General features: G+C 36.7%; 2 protein-coding genes and 1 pseudogene across 2 annotated transcripts; 1 reads left to right on the top strand and 2 right to left on the bottom strand.

The window, feature by feature from the left end:
• LOC100464620 overlaps positions 1-5,702 on the bottom strand; it is a 10,078-nt pseudogene extending 4,376 nt beyond the window's left edge.
• Positions 5,703-18,519: 12,817 nt separating this feature from the next.
• LOC100464378 (olfactory receptor 2L13) lies at positions 18,520-19,469 on the top strand. Its single transcript, XM_002930731.4, is given in 2 exon segments — positions 18,520-18,834; positions 18,837-19,469. Coding segments are annotated over 2 exon segments (948 nt in total).
• Positions 19,470-22,893: 3,424 nt separating this feature from the next.
• On the bottom strand, positions 22,894-23,832 carry LOC100463872 (olfactory receptor 2L8). Its single transcript, XM_002930729.2, has one exon. The coding sequence runs from the start codon at positions 23,830-23,832 to the stop codon at positions 22,894-22,896; it is 939 nt and encodes a 312-aa protein (XP_002930775.2).
• Positions 23,833-25,892: the final 2,060 nt, after the last annotated feature.

Genomic DNA, 25,892 nt, shown 5'->3' with positions numbered 1-25,892 from the left:
TGGTCATGATGGATAATCCTTTTAAGGTACTGTTGGATCCTATTAGCTAGGATCTTGTTGAGAATTTTGGCGTCCATATTTTTCAGGGAAATTGGTCTGTAATTCTCCTTTTTGATGGGGCCTTTGCCTGGCTTGGGGATCAAGGTAATATTGGCCTCATAGAATGAGTTTGGTAGTTTTCCTTCTGTATCTATTTTCTGAAATAGCTTTAGGAGAATAGGTATTATTTCGTCTTTGAATGTTTGGTAGAATTCCCGGGGAATGCATCAGGCCCTGGCATTTTGTTTTTTGGAAGATTTTAAATCACTGTTTCAATCTCTTCATAATTAATTGGTCTGTTTAAAAAATCTGTTTCTTCCTGTTTCAGTCTTGGTAGTTTATAGGTTTCCAGGAAGGCCTCCATCTCTCCCAGGTTGCTTAATTTATTGGCATAAAGCTGTTGATAAATGTTTCTAATAATCCTTCCAATTTCATTGGTGTTGGTTGTGACCTCTCCTTTTGCATTCATAATTTTATTAATTTGGGTCTTTTCTCTGCTCTTTTGGATAAGTCTTGCCAGTGGTTTGTCTATTTTATTTATTCTATCAAAGAACAAGCTTCTAGTTCTGTTGATCTGCTCTACTGTGCTCCTTGTTTCTAATTAGAAACATTGATCTCTGCTCTAATCTTGATCAACTGCTTTCTCGTGTGTGGATTAGGCCTATTCTTCTGTTGCTGTTTCAGCTTCTTGAGGTGATAATATAAAAACTGCATTTTAGATTTTTCTATTCTTTTGAGTGAGGCTTGGATGTCTATGTATTTTCCCCTTAGGACTGCCTTTGCAGTATCCCATAGGTTTTTGACCATTGTGTTTTCCTTCTCGTTGGTCTCCATAAATTGTTTAAATTGAGTTTTGATTTTCTGGTTTATTGAATCATTCTTGAGCAGGATGGTTCTTAGACTACAATTGTTTGCTACCCAGAGCAATCTACAATGCTATCCCGATCAAAATACCAATGACATTTTTCAAAGAACTGGAACCAAAAGCCCTTAAATTTTTGTGGAACCAGAGAAGGCCATGAACCACCAAAGAAGTGTTAAAAAGGAAAAACAAAGCTGGGGCATCACAATGCCAGATTTCAAGTTGTAGTACAAAGCTGTGATCACAAAGCGTGGTACTGGCACAAAAACAGACACATAGACCAATGGAACAGAAAATAGAACCCAGAAATGGACCCTCAGCTCTTTGGGCAACTAAGTTTTGACAAACCAGGAAAAAATGTCCAGTGGAAAAAAGTCTCTTTAATAAGTGGTGCTGGGAATATTGGACAGCTACATGCAAAGAATGAAACATGACCACTCTCTCACACCATACACAAAGATAAACTCCAAATGTATGAAAGACCTCGATGTGAGACAGGAATCCATCAAAATCCTAGAGGAGAACATAGGCAGCAACCTCTACGATATCAACCACATCAAACTTTTTCATGACACATCTCCAAAGGCAAGATAAACAAAAGATAAAATGAACTTGTGGGACTTCATCAAGATAAAAAGCATCTGCACAGCCAAGGAGACAGTCAAAAAAACTAAGTGGCAGCCCACGGAATGAGAGAAGATATTTGCAAATGATACTACAGATAAAAGACTGGTATCCAAAGTATACAAAGAGCTTCTTAAACTCAATACACAAGAAAAAAATAAACAAATCATAAAATGGGCAGAAGATATGAATAGACACTTTTCCAATGAAAACCTATAAATGGCTAACAGACATATGAAAAAAAATGTTCAAAATCATTAGGATCAGGGAAATTCACATCAAAACTACATTGAGATACCACTTTATGACAAAATGGCAAAAATTGAGAAGGCAGGAAACAATAAATCTGGAGACGATGTGGAGAAAGGGGAACACTCTTATATTGTTGGTGGGAATACAAGTTGGTACAGCCACCTTGGAAAACAGTGTGGAACGTCCTCCAAAAGTTAAAAATAAAGCTACCCTATGACTCAGCAATTGCACTACTAGGTATTTACCTCAAAGATACAGATGTAGTGAAAAAATGGGCATATACAGCCCAATGTTTATAGCAGCATTGTCTACAATAGCCAAACTGTGGAAGGAGCCGAGATGCCTTTCAACAGATTATTGGATAATTAAGATGTAGTCCATTAAAACAATGGAATATTACTTAGCCATCAGATAAGAATGAATATCCACCATTTGCATCAACATGGATGGGACTGCAGGAGAGTATGTTAAGTGAAATAAGTCAATCAGAAAAAGACAATTATCATATGGTATACCTTATTTGTGGAATATAAGGAGTAGCATGGAGGGCATTAAGAGAAGGATGGGAAAGATGAAGGGAGGGAAACCAGAGTTGGAAATGAACCATGAAAGACTATGGACACTGGGAAACAAACTGATGGTTTCAGAGGGGAGAGGGGTGTGGGCCTGGGTTAGTCTGGTGACGGGTATCAAGGAGGGCATGTATTACATGGAGCAGTGGGTTTTATGCTCAAGCAATGAATATTGGAACACTGCATCAAATTAATAATAATAATAATAATAATACATGTCCATTATGAAAAAAATAGAAAAGAGAAAAAAAATGAAGAAAAAATAATTAAAAAAAGAAAAAAAGAAAACCATAACTATGTCTGCAAAAAGAGGACATGATATTCCAACTTATCCCAAAAGCAGAAAACCTAGGATAACCTGTCAAATAACTTCATGGACACAAACCATAAACATATAGATTTGGAAGTAAACATTGATGAGTCCTTATTGACTTACTTAATCATGAAAGAGATCATCTTCACAAAGAATTCCATTAAAATATAGAAATTTCATAAAAGGAGGAAGAAATATAATCAAACATATGAAAGAAATTTCAACAAATGCAATTATCTGCATGTCAAAAACTAACAAACTGATACCAGCAATGAACAACAGAAAATTCAGTTTCTGTCTATTTATAACAGTATCAAAAGGAAGAAAGAACTTAGCCTTAAATTTCATAAATGAAATATTTGTACACCTATAAATTCCCCCCAAAACGAAAGAAATGTTAGAAAAGAAATTATTAAAATATCCTATTTGTATTATTTGTAAAACTTATTATTGTTAATATGCAAATTCTCCCCAAACTTGTCTATAGGTACTGCATTATCTCAATAAAAATCCAAATGACTGTTTTTTCAGAAATTGAAAAGCTCAACCTAAAATTAAATACCAGAGACATAGCATACCTAAAACAATTGTGACCAAGAATAAGAGAGCACTCACACTTCCTGACTTCTAACTTAATGAGGCTACAGTAATCAAGGCATTGCATTATTAACATAAGGGTAGATATGTAGATCCATAAAGTATATTTAAAATCAATCAGTCAGTCAATCAATCAATCATCAACCAGTTTCAAAAAGGGTACAAAAATTATTCAATGTGGAGATCACAGTCTCTTCAACTAATGGTACTGTGACAACTGGCAAAATAATGAATTGGTATCCCTACCTCACACCATATCAAAAAACTCAAATGAATTAATGGCATAAATATAAGAACTAAGTTATAAGACTCTAAAAAGAAAACATAAAAATGTTGACCTTGGATTAGATAGTGGTTTCCTACATATTACCAAGTGTATAAACTTACTGAGAATTTTCTACTTGTCCAAAATATTGCTATTTTGATAAAAGGAATACAACAGACTATAACCCATGGTGCAGGTTATTAAAGCATAAAGTCTATTTTTTATAAAACAAAGCTATTATAGAGAACTAATATACTACAAAAGATTGGATTAAGATCATATAGACAGAATCAATATAGTATCCATGAAGCAGACAATGATTACCTTCTATTTTTAAGGATGTAGGGTTTTCAGGTACACAAATTGCAAAAAAATGTAAACAGTTTGGTTACATCAAACTGTGGGAACTCCATGGAATAATGGAAATGACAGAGAAAGAATTAGAGTCTATGAATTCTCTTCAAGAAAATGCTTGTTACTTTTGTCAGATATTATATAAGCACTCACTTTTCAGAGCTGTATTAAAATAATCAGAGTTAACAATCCCAAGAAATGAGGGTTTTCTAATTTATTCAGATAGATTCTAGTTAGCAGTATTATGATGGATGAGTAATAAGATAAATAATCATAAGAAGAATGTTTTTCAGTCAAATCATTTTTTTGAAAAGTTATTTTAACTGAATTTGTTAAAATATCTCCTTTTATTTGAAGGTGAAAAATTACCTAGGACTTCCCAAGATCTATTTTGTTTAGACATACGACTTGATTGGATGAAGTTTTGACACTAAATCCCCTCTTGTAAATGGTTAGTAATTATGTAATGAGTCAGGAATAAAACCGTCAATGCCCAGCCTCTAGGAGGGTAACATTTATGTACTCCCAGATAAGTAATCCTTAAAAAAAGCGGCACTCAACAAAAGCGGTGGATCGATTCCAACACTTTTTCTTGGATAGAGCAAGGAACCAAAATTTTATACCTTGGTTCAATGGCAGGTTTCCTAAAGTTGAGTACTCATGACTCACAAATAGTAATAAAACGGAAATTCTTTGGGAGTAAAACAGCCTAGACTAATCTACAAAAACAGCCTACTTTACACATGATATTTGTATATTATACCAAATAAAGCTATTATAAAATTGGGAAAAGTAGAGAAAAGACAGACTAGGAAGAAGAGGGTGGCCAATGGTTTCCAGCTTCCTGAAGGAGTATTAACCTGAGTGGGCACTCGAACATGTTTGAAAAAAAAATACATTAACTTTCCTTTCCTCAGTAGTTTCTGAAGTCCCGTGGATACGTCTTTGTTGCGGAGACAATAGATGAGAGGATTCAGCATGGGGTGAGGATGGTATAGAAGGCAGATACTATCTTGTCCTGGTCTGGTGTATGGATAGAAGCTGGTCTCATGTACATGAACATAACAGCACCATAGTAGAGTCCAACCACAGACAGGTTTGAGCAGCAGGTGGTGAAGGCTTTACGGTGACTTTCTGTAGAGCTCATGTGGATGGCTGCTCGAAGGACATGTGAATAGGGAATAATGATCATGGAGACTGGTAATATTAGCATCACCACACAGAAGATGAAATGCAGTCTCTCAAAAGCACAGGTGTCTGTGCAAGATAGAGGGAAAAGGGCAGCCACATCACAGAAAAAGTGATGAATTTCCAGAGAGCTGCAGTAAGAGAGTGACAGTACTTCTACAAGCACAATAATGCCATCAAGGGAGCCCAAGATCCAGGAAGCAACAGTCATGAGGGCACAGAGTTTCTGATTCATGAGGATGGTGTATCTCAGTGCAGGGCATATACCCACATAATGGTCATAGGCCATGACAGCCAACAGGAAACATTCAGCTCCAAGGAGGGACACATAGAAGAATATCTGGGCTCCACAACCTGCCAGAGGCATGGACTTCCAGAAAATTAGCTGAAGTTCACCCTGGGTACAGTGGTGCAGATAAGCATGAGGTCCATGAGGGAGAGTTGGCTGAGGAGGAAGTACTTGGGTGTGTGGAGCTGGGTGTCCAGGTAAATTAGGAGAATCATAGCAGTATTTCCCATGAAGGCCACTGTGAAGATGCGCAAGACCAGAGAAAAGAGGAAGGTGTGGGTGGAGCTGTGGTCAATGATTCCTAGCAGGATGAAGTCAGAGCTAAATTTCTGCTTTCTCCTCACCATTCTGGACATTTTAACTTACCTAGAAGTCCTGGGACAACCACAATATTATTTATTAATTTATTTTTCAAATGTAAACTGAGGCAATCACTCTAACGGGAACTGCATTTACTGCATGCACAAGACTCTCTCTCCTTCTGGTCACAGTGAATTCTGTGATTTAGTTCACTGATTTCCAGTTATTTTCCCCAAACATCACAGGCAATAACTCTAAAAATATTTTCTTTATTTCCTAGTTAATAAATATGAAGCTTATGAATCAGCCAACCTAACTGTAGGAAGACAGTCAATGGAGAACCTAGAAGGAAAATAATTAAATATACGTATTCCTGAATTTGATGCCCATCCTTTTATTTTTAAATAATTTTTATTATGTTAAGCTAGTCACCATACAATACATCCTTAGCTTTTGATCTAATGTTCCATGATTCATTATTTGCATATAACACCCAGTGCATCATACATTTTGTGCCCTCCTTAATACCCATTACCAGCCTTTCCCAATACCACCTTCCCTCTGAAGCCCTCAGTTTGTTTCCCAGAGCCCATAGTCTCTCGTGGTCCAATCCCCCTTCTGTTTACCCCCTCCTTCATTCTTCCCTTCCTTTTCCTATCCATCTTCCTGCTATTTCTTATGTTACATACATGAGTGAAACCATATGATAATTGTCTTTCTCTGCTTGACGTATTTCACTTAACATAATCTCTTTCAGTCCCATCCATGTTATTGCAAATGCTGGATAATCATTCTTTTTTGATAGCTGAGTAATATTCCAATGTATATATGGACCACATCTTCTTAATCCGGTCATCTGTTGGAGGGCATTGCAGCTCCCTCAAAAAATTAGCTCTTGTGGACAATGATGCTATGAACATTGGGGTACATATGGCCCTTACCTTCACTATGTCAGTAACTTTGAGGTAAACACCCAGTAGTGCAATGGCTGGCTCATAGGATAACTCAATTTTTAGCTTATTAAGGGACCTCCACACTATTTTCCAAAGTGGCTGTACCAACTTGCATTCCCACCAACAGTGTAAAAGGGATACCCTTTCTTCACATCCTCTCCAGATTTATTGTTTCCTGCCTTATCAATTTTTGCCATTCTAACTGGTGTAAACTGGTATCTCAATGTGGTTTTGATTTGAGTTCCCCTGATGGCTAATGATTTTGAACATTTTTTCATGTGTCTGTTAGCCATTTGTATGTCTTCATTGGAAAAGTGTCTGTTCATATCTTCTGCCCATTTTGTGATTTGTTTATTTGTTTCTTGTGTATTGAGTTTAAGAAGTTCTTTGTATACCTTGGATACCAGTCTTTTATCTGTAGTGTCATTTACAAATACCTTGTCCCATTCCATGGGCTGCCTCTTAGCTTTTTTTTTTTTACTATTTCCATGGCTGTGCAGAAGCTTTATATCTTGATGAAGTCCCACAAGTTCATTTTTGCTTTTTTTTTCTCTTGCCTTTGGAGATGTATCATGAAAAAGTTGCTGTGGCCGATGTCATAGAGGTTGCTGCCTAAGTTCTCCTCTAGGATTTTGATAGATTCCTGTCTCACATCGAGGTCTTTCATTCATTTGGAGTTTATCTTTTTGTATGGTGTGAGAGAGTGGTCACGTTTCATTCTTTTGCACATAGCTGTCCAATATTCCCAGCACCATTTATTGAAGTGACTGTCATTTTCCCCTGGATGTTTTCTCCTGCTTTGTCAAAGATTAGTTACCCAAAGAGCTGAGTGTCCATTTCTGGGCTCTCTATTCTGTTCCATTGGTCTATGTGTCTGTTTTTGTGCCAGTACCATGCTGTCTTTGTTATCACAGCTGTGTAGTGTAGCTTGAAATTCGGCAACGTGATGCCCCCAGGTTTGTTCTTCCTTTTCAACAATTCCTTGGTGATTTGGGTCCTTTTCTGGTTCCACACAAATTTAAGGGCTGTTTGTTCCAATTCTTTGAAATATTCCATTGATATTTGGATTGGGATGGCATTGAAAGTGTAGATTGCTCTGGGTAGCATAGACATTTTAAATATGTTTATTCTTCTGATCCAGGAGCATGGGATATTTTTCCATCTTTTTGTGTCTTCTTCAAAGTCTTTCATGAGTGGTCTGTAGTCTAGAATATAGATCCTTTACCTCTCTGCTTATGTTATTTCCAAGATAACGTATGATTAGTGGTCTTAATGTAAATGGAATCGATTCCCTAATTTCTCTTTTTTCAGTCTCATTGTTCATGCAACTGATCTGAGCATTGATTTTGCATCCTGCCACATTACTGACTTGCTCTATAAGTTCTAGTAGTTCAGGGGTAGAGTCTTTGGGTTTTCCATATAAAGTATCATGTCATCTGTGAAGTGAGACAGTTTGACTTCTTCTTTGCCGTTTTGGATACTTTTTATCCCTTTTTGTTTTCTGATTGCTGTTGCAAGCTATGTTGAATAATAATGTTGAGAATGGGCATCCTTGTCGTGTTCCTGATCTTAAGGGAAAGTCTTTCAGCTTTTCCCCATTGAGAATGATATTAGCTGTAGGCTTTTCATCGATGGTTGTTATGAAATTGATGAATGTACTCTCTATCCCTACACTCTGAAGGGTTTTTATCAGGAAATGATGTTGTATTTTGTCAAATGCTTTTTCTGCATCAATTGAGAGGATCATATGGTTCTTGACACTTTTCTTGTTGAGATGATCTATCACACTGACCGATTTGTGAATGTTGAACCAGCCTTGCATCCCAGGGATGAATCCCACTTGTTTATGATGGATAATCATTTTAATGTATTGTTGGATCTTATTAGCGAGGACCTTGTTAAGAATTTTGGCATCCATATTGATCAGTCATATTGGTCTGTAATTCTCCTTTTTGTTGGGGTCTTTGCCTGGTTTTGGGATCAAGTTAATACTGGCCTCAGAGAATGAGTTTGGTAGTTTTCTTTCCGTTTGTATTTTTTGAAGCAGCTTCAGGAGAATAGGTATTATTTCTTCTTTGAATGTTTGGTAGAATTGTCATCTATAAGAGACTCATTGTGAACCAAAAATACATCTGTACTGAAAGTGAAGGGAATGAGAACTACTTTTCATGCCAATGGATCTCAAAAGAGCGCTAGGGTAGCAATTCTCATATCAGACAGATTAGATTTTAAACTAAAGCCTGTAGATAGAGATACAGAAGCAAACTATATTATTCTTAAAAGATATATCCAACAAGTCGATATGACAATTATACATATTTATGCCCCCAAGAGGGGAGCAGCTAGATATGCAAGCCAACTCTTAACCAGAATAAAGAGACATATAGATAATAATATGTTAATAGTAGGGGACCTCAACACTCCAGTCTCAGCAATAGACAGATCACATAAGCAGAAAATCTGTAAAGAAACAAGAGCTTTGAATGACATACTGAACCAGATGGACCTCATAGATATATACAGAACACTACACCCCAGAACAACAGAATACTCACTCATTTCGAATGAACATGGCACTTTCTGCAGAATCGACCATATCCTGGGTCACAAAACAGTTCTCAAAAGATACCAAAAGACTGAGATTATTCCCTCCATATTCTCAGACCACAATGCTTTGAAATTGAAACTCAATCACAAGGAATCATTTGGATGAAACTCAAACACTTTTAAACTAAGAACGACCCTGCTTAAGAATGATTGGGTAAATATTCTTTATTGTAAAAAAAAAAAAAAAAGAATGATTGGTCACGCCAGGTAATTAAGAAGGAGATCAAACAGTTTTTGGAGACCAACGAAAATGAAAACACATCTGTCCAAAACCTATGGGACACTGCAAAGGCAGTCCTAAGGGTAAATACATAGCCATCCAAGCCTCACTCAAAAGAGCTTAACAATCTAAAATGCAGTTTTTATATTCTCACCTAAAGAAGTTGGAACTGGAACAGAAGAACAGGCCTAACCCATGCATGAGAAGGCAGGTGATCAAGATTAGAGGAGAGATCAATGAATTAGAAACCAGGAGCACTGTAGAGCAGATCAACAAAACTAGAATCTTGTTCTTTGAAAGAGTAATAAGATCGATAATACACTGGCCAGACTTATTAAAAGAATAGAGAAAGGACCCAAATTAATAAAATTATGAATGAAAGGGGAGAGATCATGACCAACAGCAATGGAATAGGATGGATCATTAGAAACTTTTATCAACAACTTTATGGAAATAAATAAAACAACTTGGAAGAAATGGATGCCTTCCTGGAAACCTATAAACTACCAAGACTGAAACAAGAAGAAATTGATTATTGAAAGAGACCAATTAATTATGAAGAGATTGATGCAGTAATGAAAAACCTCCCAAAAAAACAAAACTCCAGGGCCTGACGGATTCCAACAATAATGATCTTATACTAATCCATGCTCTGGCTCATTTAGTCCATTTTCCCTGCCCTAGACGCCCACTACCATTCACGGTATTCTCTTAAATAGTGTTGGTCATCACCAAGTTTCCTGTACTCACATAATCTCAGAACCCAAAATCTGGTCATCCCTTAAGGCACCGTGAAGAATCTCTCAACTTTTCTGAACCCCCACGCTTCATGGAGGCACCATCACAGTTATTCATTTCACTCTGGATTTTTTCAAACATCAAAACTCTGCAGCCTTTATCCATAATACCCACCACCACTCCACCAGTAACGAGTAACTCCCATCTCTATAGGCAAAAAGATATGTTCAGTCTCTGGTCAGTGTCTCCAGTTTTTATAAGAGTTTGACAGTCCCGATCCAATCCTTCCCAGTAATTTTTTTTTCCTCTAAAGAACATGTGTTTGAGCCTGATTCCAGGGTCCTGGGATCAAGACTTACATTGGGCTCCCTGCTTTGCTGGGAGCCTGCTTCTTCCTTTCCCACTCCCCCTACATGTGTTCCCTATCTCACTGGCTGTCTCTCTCTCTGTCAAATAAATAAATAAAATGTTTTAAAAAAAGAAGACTCTTCTCCCTCTGCTTCTCCCACCTCTCTAAAAATAAACAAATAAATATTAAAAATAAAGAAGAACACGTGTTTATGCAGTGATCAGGGTGACCCAGCAGAAAGGGAAGGAAAGATGAGATGGTGAGAGGGGATGAATCCTGTGCATGAGGAGTGGATTTGGAGAAGAGCAGTGTCATTCCATGCCCTGTCACAGGAAACAAGACTAATTAAATCCATCAATAGTGGAAGAGACTAAAATAGTTAGTGGTAGGGTAATTTCATTTCTGATTGTGTTTTCTTAATACGTTTATTTTTTTTTCTCTCTGAGCTCAGGAATATGCATGTGTGCTGGAGTTTGGCAGAGAGGAAGAAGTATGAATTATTAGTTCAGTGTAATCCTGCAGAAAATAGAGCCAAATTGTGATAACGCAGAGGAACCAACTTAAAATACATGTTCATGAATTGGAAGTGAGATTGGTCAGCATGCTTCTGCTATTTCTCCAGCCATGTTTAATTTCTCTGAATAGATTTTTGTGAGTTTCACAGCAGTTTGAGAGTGAGGTTTATCTGGTTTGCAGTTTTGGCCATAAAGGCAAATAGTACCACAACACTAGGGAGGGAGAGATAGATACTTTAAAACAAGAGAGTGACAACCAAAATATTTGTATATGTCTATAACTTATCCTATCATCAAATGTAAAGCTGTGTAATTATTTCTCCAGTTTTGTTTTTCATATTTGCCATCTCTCTCTCTCACACACACATACACATGAAATATGGTGTATACTGATTATATATATGTGTGTGTGTGTGTGTATACATATATACGAGTATATATATACATATATATGGGATACTGATATTTATTTAGTAATTACTTGCTAAATAACATTCTTCCATATTTTACCAGGATAAGTGTCCCAGTTTTAAATAAAAGCAAGAGTTAAGAGTTAAAAATTACTTTTTTTAGGTAGACATCGTTCAGCAAATTTTATTGATATTTTTGTGCTTGCCTTCATCTAACAAATGATTAACAAATGCTATTAATGACAAAATTGTCTGGAATCCAGATCCACAAGAGTTAAAAATTACTTTTAATGCACACTTCTTTGAGTTACAAATCTGTGGATTGAATAATATAAGAGATCCTAATATCTCTTTTTTTTATCCCTCTTCAACAGGTACTTGTAAACATTTGACATATAACCCCCATTTATTTCTTAGAATAACCATTAGAACAACTTTAAAGACTTCACAACAAGGCAAAACTTTAAGCAATTTTCCCAGTCCACTTTCTTTTCTTTTTTTAATAGTAATTTTTTATTATGTTATGTTAGTCACCATACATTATATCCTTAGTTTTTGATGCAATATTCCATGATTCATTATTTGCATATAACACCCAGTGCACCACGCAATATGTGCCCTCCTTAATACCCACCATGGCCTATCCCTATCCCCCACCCCCCTCCCCTCTGAAGCCCTCAGTTTGTTTCCCAGAGTCCACAGTCTCTCATGGTTCATTCCCCTTTCTGTTTACCCCCCTTCATTCTTCCCTTCCTTCTCCTACCGATATTCCTATTTCTTATGTTCCATAGATGAGAGAAACCATATGATAATTGTCTTTCTCTGCCCATTCCACTTTCTAATCAGTGTTGCCTGCTGGTCTAAACTCTTCTGAGTATAAATGCTCATTTTATTACACTGTTTCTGAGAGTTAACTCGCCACTTCACTAGGACATCTGAGCAGATTAATGTGTTCATGGATCAACTATCTTATACATCTATGAACAGAAGAAAGTGTTTTGACAATGCATAATTTCATTCATTCATGATCATCAATAATTCCATCTGCATCTCAGTAGACAGTAGGTAAGAAACTGTCTCTATACTAGTTCTGTTATTTTTTTTTTTGCATTTTATAAAACATTTCATATATTTCCTAAAAACAAAAAAAGTTATCATGTACAGGTTTGAATTGTTTGACAAAAAAATTACATTACATAAAGAATTACTCTCATATCCAATCTCCATTACTCCTCTTGTCCCTCTAATAATAATTTTTATTATGTTATGTTAGTCACTATACAATATATCTTTAGCTTTTGATGTAGTGTTCCATGATTCATTATTTCTGTATAACACTCAGTGCACCATGCAATATGTGCCCTCCTTAATACCCATCACTGACCTATCCCAGTCCCTCACTCCCTCCCCTCTGAAGCCCTCAGTTTGTTTCTCATAGTTCTGTTATTATTTATCTGAGCACTTATACTTACATATCTCTTTAATGATTTTATTTATTCTGTAGAAAGAGATGAGGCGAGAGAGAGAGAGAATTAGTGAGGGGGGGAATCAGACCTTGCTAAGCAGGGAGCTGGACAAGGGGCTCCAACCCAGGACCATGAGATCATGACCTGAGTCAAAGGTAGATGTTTAACCTACTGAGCCATCCAGGTGCCCCACTTCCTGCATCTCTTTAATCCTTAGTTCTCTAACTTACAAAAGTTCCGAAAGCATTATTTAGCATATCTTATAACTCTCAAATAATGTTCTAGAATAACCAAATGCTTCCCGCTTCAGTCTAATTCTAATCACCAGAATGCAATTGCATTAACTGGGTTGATTGCATTGTTCTACCTCAGTGCAGAATTGACTGGATCTCCAAGTAAGCAAAGTCAAGTGAATTGCCTAAGATTTTGGCCCTCGTGGAATTGGACATTGGGGATCAATTACAGGAGAAAGAGGAATATCTGAGGCTTGATGATGTAAGGTTTTGCATATAAAATATAGCAACTCATCCTTCCATTTTCCAGCAGTAGAACCTGAGAGAAATAGGTGTGAAATGTCTTAGCCTGCTTTTACTGGACAAGGTAATAGGAAAGGATGATGCTTTAATTAATTGTTACATGTAAAATGGGAACAAACGTTTCACTAGGGAGGCTTAAGTTATTTTCTGATTCCATCAAGTTCTGGGCAATAGGGCTCTAAATGTGACTGGCTATTGGTTTTATATTAAAGAGATTGATGAGCAATTGGAGAAGTGAGAGAGAAATGTTGCAAAGTGTCCTTGGTAATTTCCCTATCCTAAATTTCAGCAGATAAAGAAAAGTCCCTCACTGTCAGAGAATTTGGATCTAATCCATAGCCTAGTGATCACAGCATCTTGTGGCATAGCCTGAGACACCCTGTCAGTGAGGTTGGGTGCTTAAAAATTGTTATGATTCAGTGGACTGTTAACAGGCATTAGTGTCAATATAAAAATATCCTCTGCCAAAATACCAACTCAAGAGCTTCAGACAAGGTGAGTCATAGTAATACTATTGAATCAAGTTGATTTGTGTTATCTATACCCAGGGAAATATTTTGGAGATGTGGCTTTTCTCTCATAGGGATTTTTTTTTTCTGTGTAGAGAATAAGAAGTTCGGTAACAAATTGGAAAAGCTAAGAGTGAACTACAATGTAAAGAGAGAGAGACAGAGAGAGGGGGAGAGAGAGAGATAATGTGACCCTGTTATAATTATACAATATGTAGCCCTGGAATGGTGTGTGTGACCTTCATTAAGTCACTTAATTTCTCTGGACCTGAGACTTCTCAATGGTTAAGATATGAAATGGAGAAAGGGGATAGGCCCTTTTGAGGAGTGACTATGTGTCAAACACACAGAACTTGATTAATTCCCTCTTCACAGACATCCTGTAACATTGAAGGGATTGCGTTAGCTGAGGCTCAGACTAACAATTTGCTTATTGGTCTTGGGCTGATTGTCTATAAGACTTTCAAAGTGTGCTTCACGTGTAACTTTTGCAAAGTGAATTTAGGATCTGGGATAGGCATATTTACGTGTAGAAGTCCTGTACGATGTGTTTTTTTTTTCCTTTTAACAATATAAATGTCAGCAATGTGCTTCTTAAGACGATCATGGGAGACAGTCATGGTATAACCAATTTGTAGCTACAGGAACAATACTCTCCAAGCCATAATGTAAACATGGGGTGGTGTTTCATGTGATTCCAGTGAATTAAATATGCCCCCATACCCAGTAAAGAAATCTGTTGAGTATCAATGAAAATAGAGCCTGAACTCTAGCTTCTATGTCATGCCTTAAAATCTTTAAGTCCCAGATGTACAGCATCCTGAAAGTAACTATTGGTTTCCATTGCCTGACAAGATGCCGGTTTTCAATTAGGAAACAAATAACAGTTGCCGTGATCATTAAAGAATCTTTATGACATTCTGAACTCTAATTTATGCAGCAGAGAATAAAAATGCATACACGCCTCCTTACAAATTCACTGTCTGGTGGAATAGATAGACATCCTGCTCTACCTGTTCAGTACTAGTTATTGGAAACACACCTCCTGGGAGAACTGGCTGATGCATTTCTTGCCCTCGATTTTAACTAAACAAAGAGAGGAGAAAGTACCCCCCAAAGGCTATTTTCTCCTAATTTTTAGGGCCCGTGTGCTAAAGACTCATTTTTGAAGTTACCTGGCCACCTTTTCAGAGTATGAACTATTGTATTAATTGAGCTCTAAGGCAAACTTTGGTTCATTTCATCAGGCAAATAAAATATTGAGATGTATCATGAAGTATTGTAGTATGAGACCATGGAGAAAGAATGATAATCAAGTATTACATTATCCCCAAATGGGTGATCAACTCTCCTGATTTGCCCAGACCTCATGAATTTCTGTTTAAAATCAGCACAATCCCCAGCATAAAGGGACAAGCTCAAAAGTCCGGTAAGGACGTGGACATGGGCAAATTATGGAATATGCAATGATTTTACTGAGGTTTCTGTATCAGCACCCTGTTGAAGGTCATAAGAGGTTAGAATAATGTTTGCTAGGCACCCTGCACTCACAACCATGGTCTATCCCAAGGGATGTGCACTTATCATTGAATTTAATTGTCACAAGAAGAAGCATCACCATTAAACGTGTAGAGTGTAACCCCTGGGAATAACTCTAATGCCACCACATAGAAATAATGCCATATTCTACTTCTGGGAATGTTGTGTTTTCTTAATCATTAATTTCCTACATGCACTCCTTGCAAATTTCCACTCATATAAACCATCTTGCATTACTTCTAGAAATGTAGATTAAAATCATGTCACTCTCCTTGACTTCTCATGTCACTCAGAACAATATTCAAGTTTATATCATGGTCTGGTCTTTCCTACAAATGCCCTAATACCTTCTGCTTCAAAAACCCTGGCGTCACCACTATTGCCCTGAAAACCTAGATAGGTTTCACTATTTACCTGCTGTTCACTCAAGTTGAGAATTCTTTTTTTTTTTTTTTAGATTTTATTTATTTATTTGACAGAGAGAGAGACAGACAGCGAGGGAGGGAACACAAGCAGGGGGAGTGGGAGAGGAAGAAGCATGCTCCCAGCAGAGCAGGAAGCCCGATGTGGAGCTCGATCCCAGGATCCCGGGATCACTCCCTGAGCTGAAGGCAGACACCTAACTACTGAGCCACCCAGGAGCCCCTCAAGTTAGGAATTCCTTAACCAGACCTGTGTCAATGTTGCATCTGCTGAGTGCCTATTTTATTTTTTGAGTGCTCTTATCCATCTGTCTGTTTACTCGTTCATACCACTTTTCCTTTCATTTATTGTATGAATTACTTTATAACATTAGGTTGCAAGTAAGAGTTTGTTGTTCTGTTGTCTGTATCTGTTAAAATCACTAGAGTTTAACTACATGACTGTAGAATTGTGTGTATCAAAGAACCTCAGGACTTAAAGGACTGCTATACAATAAAAACAAAAACAAAACAAAACAAAACAAAAAACCCTTAGTGAACATTGTTGGAGAGAATGCATGTTTTATAATTATGGTGACTTTATTTTTTATATTTATGTGTTGGGTCATCACTTTTTATTTTTGAAATGTTATAAAAAGCAAAAGATCCCTATGATCCCCATGTCCATGTCCAATGAAAGGAAGCAACTCTTATGTTCCCATGTACCTTTTATTGTTAGCATGAGTCAACTAAACAACTATAAAAATGTGTTCCCATTTCTCTATTACAAGTTCTTTTTCACAGTTTTACTCATAATTACTAAAATTACATGAGGTAGCAGTTGACTTAAGGTCATAAGATGTGAATAATTACAACCAACTATTCGTTGTTTACTTTACTGTTGAAAAATCAGTAGCCCAATATTACCCAAGTCTTGGATGTGACAAGACATCAGGTGTCTCCCTCTGGCAGAGGAGCTCACAGAGAGTTCAAAGTCCCCTCCCACACCATATCTAGATAAAGGAAGAAATAAAACATATATTGGAGGTATAAGAATCACCACAATCATAGTGTATGCATGTTTGGGGGAGTGAGTGAAGAAAAGAACAAACTGCCAGAATTGAGTTTACAAAGAGAAAAAGGGAAGGTATAAAATGTTGAGTTACACATAAAAATTCTCAAGGAAAGGAGTGGATGTAGTATCTAGCTTAAGTATATATCCAAGGGAAGCGAAACTATAGGTTTATACAAAGTTTGTACATGAATTTTTACAACAACTTAATTTGTAATAGTAAAAAGTTACAATAAACTAAAATGTCAAGAAAAAAAAACATGCTAGAAACATTTGACAGAAAGGAAATTTTTCTTGATTGTTTTAAGTAATTAAGATAGGACATTAACATTGCCACTCTTCTTAAGCCCAAACGGGGTAAGTACAAACCTTTAAGCTACAATTAAGAGCATTTTCCTGCTTATCCCTCTTTTTCTAGAACAGCTTTACAATTGGTTGGCTCTGCTGCCATCTGCTGTATAGAAACTGAAGTACAGAAAAAGGAAATGAGTACCGTTGCCAATATTAGAATGTCATGACCTACTCCAAAACAAGGAATTAAGCCACATCTTTTCCGAAAGAGTAATAATTATTCAAGAAAATAAAATTAGGCATGAAAATGCTGTGCATTTGACTTTGGTTCTGTCGAGTTTCAAAAAATGGACACAGCATGACAGAATATTCAAATAATACCTTAAAATTAGTGTGAGTCTCACAAAGACTGCAAAACCCTTATAGTTCAAGGACAGTGATTTTGCGTGGTGGACACATTTTTAAGGAAGGCACAGAAATGACAATAATAGTAGCTATAGATTACGAACATTTTCCTGGCTGCAGTAGTGCCATTTGGTGAAGAAAGACCAGACATTAAAGATGTAGGAAAGAGCTAGGTACTAAAGGACTTAGAATTTAGCATATGCAAAGTTTCAGAGTCACATAATCCAGTTACTACTGTAAATATGCTGTGTAACGTTGACAGACACTGGGAAATACAGACATTCCTGTGCCATTTTGTAAATTCTGAGGAATGTGCATAGCCAAGAGTTATAGAGAAAATAATGTTTAGTTATCTTGTGTATTTTTGTTGGTTATAATACTAGGCTTTATACTTAAGACACTTGTTGTAGTGCTTACNTCACTTGTAGTGCTTACCAAAGAAAATCGGAAGAGGAATAATCAATTCAGATATTAAACTTGATTCTATGAAAGCTGCAGTATTTTTTTAAGATTTTATTTATTTATTTGACAGAGCGATAGCAGGAGAGCACAAGTAGGGGGAGCTGCAGAGGGAGAGGGAGAAGCAGGCTCCCCACTAAGCAGGGAGCCCAATGCAGGACTTGATCCCAGGACCCTGAGATCCAGACCTGAGCTGAAGGCAGTTGCTTAACCACCTGAGCCTCCCAGGTGCCCCTGAAAGCAGCACTATTGAAAAAAAAAAAAAAAAGACAATTCATCCTAAACAAACATTCATAAAATAAGAGACCCTTTTTGTGCTCCTGTTTTAATTTTTGTTGCATGCTTTGTTTTTGTCTTTATTTTTCCTTCAAAGGAGTTAAAACGGTACAATTTCATGGAGACATGGAATCAAACTTCGGATGACTTCATTTTGTTGGGGTTGTTTCCCTCAAATCAAACCGGCCTGCTTCTCCTGTTCCTTATCATCTTCATATTCTTTCTTGCCTCAGTGGGGAACTCAGCCATGATTCACCTCATACGCTTAGATCCCCGGCTCCACACACCAATGTACTTTCTCCTCAGCCAGCTCTCTCTCATGGACCTAATGTATATCTCAACCACCGTCCCAAAGATGGCATTCAACTTCCTGTCTGGCCAGAAATGTATCTCCTTCCTGGGATGTGGGGTTCAAAGCTTCTATTTCTGACCNTCTTCCTAACCATGGCATGTTCTGAAGGTTTACTCCTGTCGTCCATGGCCTTTGACCGTTATGTGGCCATCTGCCACCCCCTCCATTATCCCATCCGCATGAGTAAAATGGTGTGCGTGAAAATGATCATAGGATCTTGGATTTTGGGGTCTATCAACTCTTTGGCACACACGGTCTATGCCCTCCATCTCCCTTACTGCCGGTCCAGGGCTATAAATCACTTCTTTTGTGATGTACCAGCCATGTTGCCTTTGGCCTGTATAGACACCTGGGTCTATGAGTACATGGTTTTTGTGAGTACAAGTCTCTTTCTCCTCTTTCCTTTCCTTGGTATTACCACTTCCTATGGACGTGTTCTTTTTGCTGTTTGCCACATGCACTCAAAAGAGGGAAGAAAAAAGGCCTTTACCACCTGTTCAACACATTTAACTGTAGTGACCTTTTACTATGCACCTTTTGTCTACACCTACCTTCGGCCCAGGAATCTCCGTTCACCAGCAGAAGATAAGATTCTGGCTGTCTTCTACACCATTCTCACTCCCATGCTCAATCCCATTATCTACAGCCTGAGGAATAAGGAAGTCCTGGGGGCCATGACAAGAGAGTTTGGGATATTCTTTGCCAAGAAACAATAATCATGGCTGTTCTTTCTCTTATTTTCCTTTTCGAGGTTAATTAAAACGCCCTAGAGCAGCATTAACTAATAGAAATATAATGTGAGATACAAGTAATTTAAACATTTGTAGCAGCCACATTTGACAAGTGAAATTGATTTAAGTAATATATTGGTTTATTTAGAAATATTTAAATTAATGCCAAAATTAACAATGATATTAATTATATATACTATATTACATGAATATGTTTGTGCGTATTTCTACTTATATGGACATGGTATGATTTTTATAGTTAATCAACATAAAATTATTGATGAGATCCTTTACTTTTTTAAGTCTAACTCTTCATAATCTTGTGTATATTTTGTAATTAGAACACATTGCAATTTTGACTATATGCATTCTTCTTTTAACTTTTTTTATTATATTATGGTAGTCACCATACGGTACATCCCTGGCTTCTGATGAAATGTGCCATGATTCATTACTTGGGTATAACACCCAGTGCACCATGCCACATTGAAATTTTTAACACTTTTGTCTCTGAGTCTACATGTGAGCAGAAGAGGTGTAGAAGAGCTGGTGGGTAGCATTGGCATGTGATTTTGGTCCAGAAACTGTGCCTGCACATATGCGTTCAGGCAGGATGCTCACAGAGCAGTCACCCTGGCCTCCTCATAGGAACACACACATCTTGCTCAAGGTGCCATAGGACCCCAAGGGATTAGCTCTGTTGTGACTGGGACCAGATTCCTGAACAGTGATGTCAGCAGCAGCTGCAGAGGCAGCAAAAATGGTGGAAGGTGCCACAACCCAGAGAAAGAAGGCAATAGCAGTGACTCATGGTGGGGCATGGGCTGATTTCCATCCCAAAGATCATTCCTGTGTCATTTACAAAATTACTGACTATCTTACCCGAGAGCCAGTATAGGGAATGCTATGGAGCTTAAGTAGTAATCTTTGTCTGTAAATTATCACAAAATAAGAGTACACACCTTGTCATTACAATAAAGTATATTTGGATGTTATTAGAATTAACAAAATAATCCAAAATCTATAGTTTTAAAAACTGCTGCAACATTGCAAAGTCAATCCCCAAACATTTATAAATAGAAATAAAATTCTAAAATCTTTTAAAGATTTAAAAATTAATATGAAATATTATTGATAGAAAAGAATAATTTTCATATAAATTTTCTGAAACCATAAAGAAAAAAAAGTAACAGCATTTTACTTTATAAGGGAAGACACAACAATGAAATTTAAAAAAAAAGGTGTTTGAAACATGAATTGGTTTCCTGTTTCTTATACAAAGTTCACTAAGATTACCAGAAATTAGAGAGCATTCATTAAAATGTCAGTTTTTAAATTTATATTTAAAATTAAATTCAGAGTTATGTATAAATTGATGAGTTGAAATTGATTCATTAGAGAACATTTTTAGAAAAAAATAAACCCCAGGGGCACCTGGGTGGCTCAGCCTTTAAGTGTCTGCCTTCAGCACAGGTCAGGGGATCAAGCCCCACATCGGGCTCCCTGCTCAGTGGGAAGCCTGCTTCTCCCTCTTACACTCCCCTTGCTGTGTTCCCTCTCTTGCTGTCTCTCTGTGTCAAATAATTAAATGAAATCCTTAAAAAATAAATAAAAACTCCTTAAGAAAGATCAGCTCTATATGCACTAAAATTTAATTTTGATGGAACGTATCAAAAATTCAGAAAAAAAAAATCAGTCCAATGTGTCCATGGCTTATAAATACTCCTAATACCTCCAGCAACATAAGCATACAGATTATTCTAAAAATGAAAAATTCATAAAAACTAATTGTGACCTAGCATTTACCAGCAATGACTAATAATATTTTGTACTATATCAACAGAAAAATGAAGTTCTTGAAGATATAAATTTTGATGGAAATAAATGAAATAAAATAAGTGAGTCAGAAAAATCTTATGACCAATAAAGACATCATATCGTAGTGTATTACTACTTATTAAATATAAAATTATGACATGGAAATGGTGTTTGTTATTTTGATTGCATTTCAAAACTAATAAATTAATCTTGAAAAGGACTCTATAGTAGTACCAGTGATGGCACATTTTCCTGTTTTTGAACAAGAGGCCTCATATTTTAATCTTGTTCTGTGTCCTGTAAATTATGTGTTTCTTCTCCCTGCCAAACTTAATAAAGTAGAGCATTTCTTCACTTACCACTGATGAACAGTAATAGCAATCTACCCAGTAGGTCACTTGAGCTGAGAGTTTTTCACTGGATTTAATAATGGGACATGATTAGAAAAATTATTGAGCCAAAATATAATGACTAAAACTGGTCTATAGAAGATAACTTTCCCTGAACCTGTTTCACTAAAACTCTAAGATTTAGTGAGTGGAAAATAAAATATCACATAAGACACATGACCCAATGCAAGAATAGTAGTGACTACCGAGTATGTAGTTAGTGTGGGGATGGTTATGGGAATGTCCTTGAAATTCCTAATTCCTAATAGCTAGACTAAACTGTTGACTGAGCCACCATATAATTAACCTTACGATTTCTTGATACCTGTTGACACTTTGGAAGTCCTTATTGTGGATCTTGAGGAATACCTAACATGAATTCAATTTTGTAAGATTCACCTTCTTAAAAGAAACATAAGGTTTTTACATTTTATTCAGAATGGTTTAAGGACTTTAGAGTCCCTGATGAAGTCTCAGATAAATCCCTCTAAAGATAAATTACACTAGAGGTGCCTCAGCAGCTCAGTTTGGTTAAGGGTCTGCCTTTGGCTTGGGTCATGATCTCGGGGTCCTGGAATGGAGCCCCACATCTGGCTCCCTGCTCAGCAGTAAGTCTGCTTCTCCCTCTCCCCCTCCCCCTGCTCTTGCTTCTCTCTAGCTCACTCACTCTCTCTGTCTCAAAGAAGTAAATTAAATACTTAAAAAATAAAAAGATTTAAAGAAAAGTTACACTAAATTGAAAAAAAAAAGAATTGGCACAGATAAGGTACAAGTCTACAATGAGATGAAGAAAAATTCTGTATGTTAGTTTGATCTAACATTCAAGGAATATTTAATCTTCTGTTTACATATATTGCAAAATACATGGAAAATAGAACTGTTCTGCTGAATGGAACTTCAGTGAAACAGTTTCCACTTTCATTTCTACATGATAAAAATGATTATAATTTACAACATATCAGTAAATAATGAATGCATTTGAAAAGGATTTTGAAATTGATCAGAAAAAGCACCATAAAGAAAAAAGAAAAGATAAGGCATGGAGTTATATATATATTTGCAAAATAATTTTGTCCAGATATGAGTGATTTTCTTCTCCTCTAATTTAAGTTTTTGCACTCTATAAAATAATATTTTAATTATCATATGCTGATGAATACACTTATACCAAAGTCTTGGGGACACAGGCAAAAGAGCTTTGTCTACATTTTCATAAAGGAGATTCTCCGAATCACTCTTCTCAGGGCCCCCATCACCTCCTTGTTTCTCAGACTGTAGATGATGGGGTTGAGCATTGGGGTCAGGATGGTGTAGAAGACAGCCAGGATCTTGTCCTCTGTTGGAGATTGGAGGGATTTTGGGTGTAGATAAGTGTAAGCAAAGGGTGCATAGTAGAAAGTCACCACAGTGAGGTGGGTGCTGCAGGTTGAATAGGCCTTTTTCCTCCCCTCTGTTGACCGCATGCGGCAGATGGCAAAGAGGACCCAGCCATAGGAACATGCAATGCCAATGAAGGGAAACACAAGGAAGAGGGTGGTGCTTACAAACACTGTGTACTCATAGACCCAGGTGTCCACGCAGGCCAGATTCACCATGGCTGGAACATCACAGAAGAAGTGGTTGATGGCTCTAGACTGGCAATAAGGGATATGGAGAATATATACAGTGTGGGCACAGGAGTTGATTGAGCCCATAATCCATGATCCCGTTATCATCAGCACACACACTCTTTTGCTCATATGAATGGGATAGTGGAGAGGAAAGCAAATAGCCACATAACGATCATAGGCCATACATGTCAAGAGCAATGCTTCCGCCCCTCCTAAAGTCAAGAAGAAGAAGCTCTGAACCCCACACCCAATGTAGGAGATAGACTTGTTTCCAAACAGAAAATTGGAAGCCATCTTGGGGACAATTGTGGAGATGTAGTTAAGATCAATGAGGGAGAGCTGACTAAGTAAGAAATACATGGGTGTGTGGAGATGGGTGTCTAGGAAGATGAGGGTAATCATGGAAAGGTTGCCAAACTGAGCCATTAGAAAGATAAAAACAATGAGAATAAATAGGAATAGGCCAATTCTTGATGGTGGGAACAACCCCAATAAGATGAAATCAGTTGATGTTTGAGTAGAATTTTCCATGGCACATTGATATGATTTTCCTAAAAGCATACACAAAAGAAAATAAGTACAGAACAATAAGCTATTTTCAACTCATTATTTTTCTCATGTTATGCATTATTTAAAATTTAAAGCCCTTAAGTGAATAACTAAACTTTTCTTTATTGAAAGAAAAAAAAAGTTTTTGACACAGAGATTAAAATCTGAAGATGCTAGAATTTGTACCCTATTTTCTAAGCCTACTTGTGGCCTATTCCTTTAATGTTACTAAAAAAACTGTATTTCTATTAAGAATTCTTTAGGATATATGGACCACAGCTTCTCAGCTATCAGAAAGGACGAATTCTCAACATTTGCTGCAACATGGATGGCACTGGAGGAGATAATGCTAAGTGAAATAAGTCAAGCAGAGAAAGACAATTATCATATGATTTCTCTCATCTATGGAACATAAGAACTAGGAGGATCGGTAGGGGAAGAAAGGGATAAAGAAAAGGGGGGTAATCAGAAGGGGGAATGAAACATGAGAGACTATGGACTATGAGAAACAAACTGAAGACTTCAGGGGGGAGGGGGTGGGGGAATGGGATAGACTGGTGATGGGTAGTAAGGAGGGCACGTATTGCATGGTGCACTGGGTGTTATACGCAACTAATGAAGCATCAAACTTTACATCGGAATCTGGGGATGTACTGCATGGTGATTAACATAATATAAAAAAAGAATTCATTAGGATAAATATGTTTTACTACTCTACAGTAACACAAGTATCACCAAAATCAGATATATTCAAAATATATGCCTAGAAAGTTAATGTAAATTCATACATTATGGAGTTATTTTATGAGTAAGTATTTATCACCTCCAACAGATAATTTTTTCATTCATATTTAAGATATATGGACTCTGAGAAACAAAGTGAAGTCTTCAGAGTGGAGGGGGGTGGGGGAATTGGATAGGCTGGTGATGGGTAGTAAGGAGGGCACGTATTGCATGGTGCACTGGGTGTTATATGCAACTAATGAATCATCGAACTTTACATCAAAAACCAGGGATGTACTGTATGGTGACTAACATAATATAATAAAAAAAAGATGTACTTCTAAAACCACACAGTCTACCAGCTTATGGTAAAAAGCAATATTTCTTTCTTGAGTTATCTTTGCACAGTAATGTCAAATCCAAGTTTCCGTGAAGTCAGTTAACATTATTTGGTTCGCCTGTTCTGAAATCTTGGAAGAATCTTTATGGTCAAGTGCCATTTATACTAAGTCATTCTCTTCTGCCTCTTCAACAGTATCTGAATGATATAAAGTAGACCCTTTAACTTGCTCAAATTCTCCCAAGTAGCACATGTTTCATATCTCTCTGCTTCTCTAAACTTACATAGTATATATATTATTTTATGGCATTTTGTATTTCTCATTTTTTTTCTTTTCTTGCATTTAAAACTTACCAATTCTAGATCAGTGTGTGAATGTAATCACATATATTTATCCCCTCTTCCTCTTAAGAAAACAAATATGTCAAAAGAGAACAGGTGACCAAAAGACAACCAGTGATGTAATAGTTCAGGACTCTGAAAAAAATGAATTTATTATTGTCTTTTTCACTAAACTTTTGTTTTAATGTCTCAAAATTCTGTGACAGAGTTTTGGTCAACTTGTTTCCATTAAGAATTACTTTTTAAAAGCTAATAAATTAAAACTGCCACACACACACACACACACACACTCACACACACACACACACACACACACACACACCACAAATGGTCCTTCATTCTAAAGGTTTTAGGATGTAATTTTATCATTAACCAGTCTCTTACTATTAAATTTAAATGGCCAATTGAAACAGACAGATCTGAGATCAGTCTTTGAAAAAAAATTTGGATAAAATAATAGTCCATCACTAAAGTGGTAAAAGTTGGAAATAATATCCTAAGAGTCTTCCACATAGTGATGGTGATGTCCAGAGACATTAGTGAATACGTTCTACAACTATGTAGTATTTTAATCTTAAACATTATTCTAGACCTAACTATAGAAATAGTAACAAAAATATCACCAGGTTTTACTATA

Source organism: Ailuropoda melanoleuca, unplaced genomic scaffold, assembly GCF_002007445.2.
Source record: "Ailuropoda melanoleuca isolate Jingjing unplaced genomic scaffold, ASM200744v2 unplaced-scaffold7480, whole genome shotgun sequence".
NCBI classification, from domain to species: domain Eukaryota; kingdom Metazoa; phylum Chordata; class Mammalia; order Carnivora; family Ursidae; genus Ailuropoda; species Ailuropoda melanoleuca.
Note: the sequence above shows the minus strand (reverse complement) of the source record. Positions and strands in the feature narration are given on the sequence as shown.

Excerpts from the sequence above, each read along its gene's own strand:
- LOC100463872 (XM_002930729.2), bottom strand. The coding sequence starts at position 23,832 with ATGGAAAATTCTACTCAAACATCAACTGATTTCATCTTATTGGGGTTG.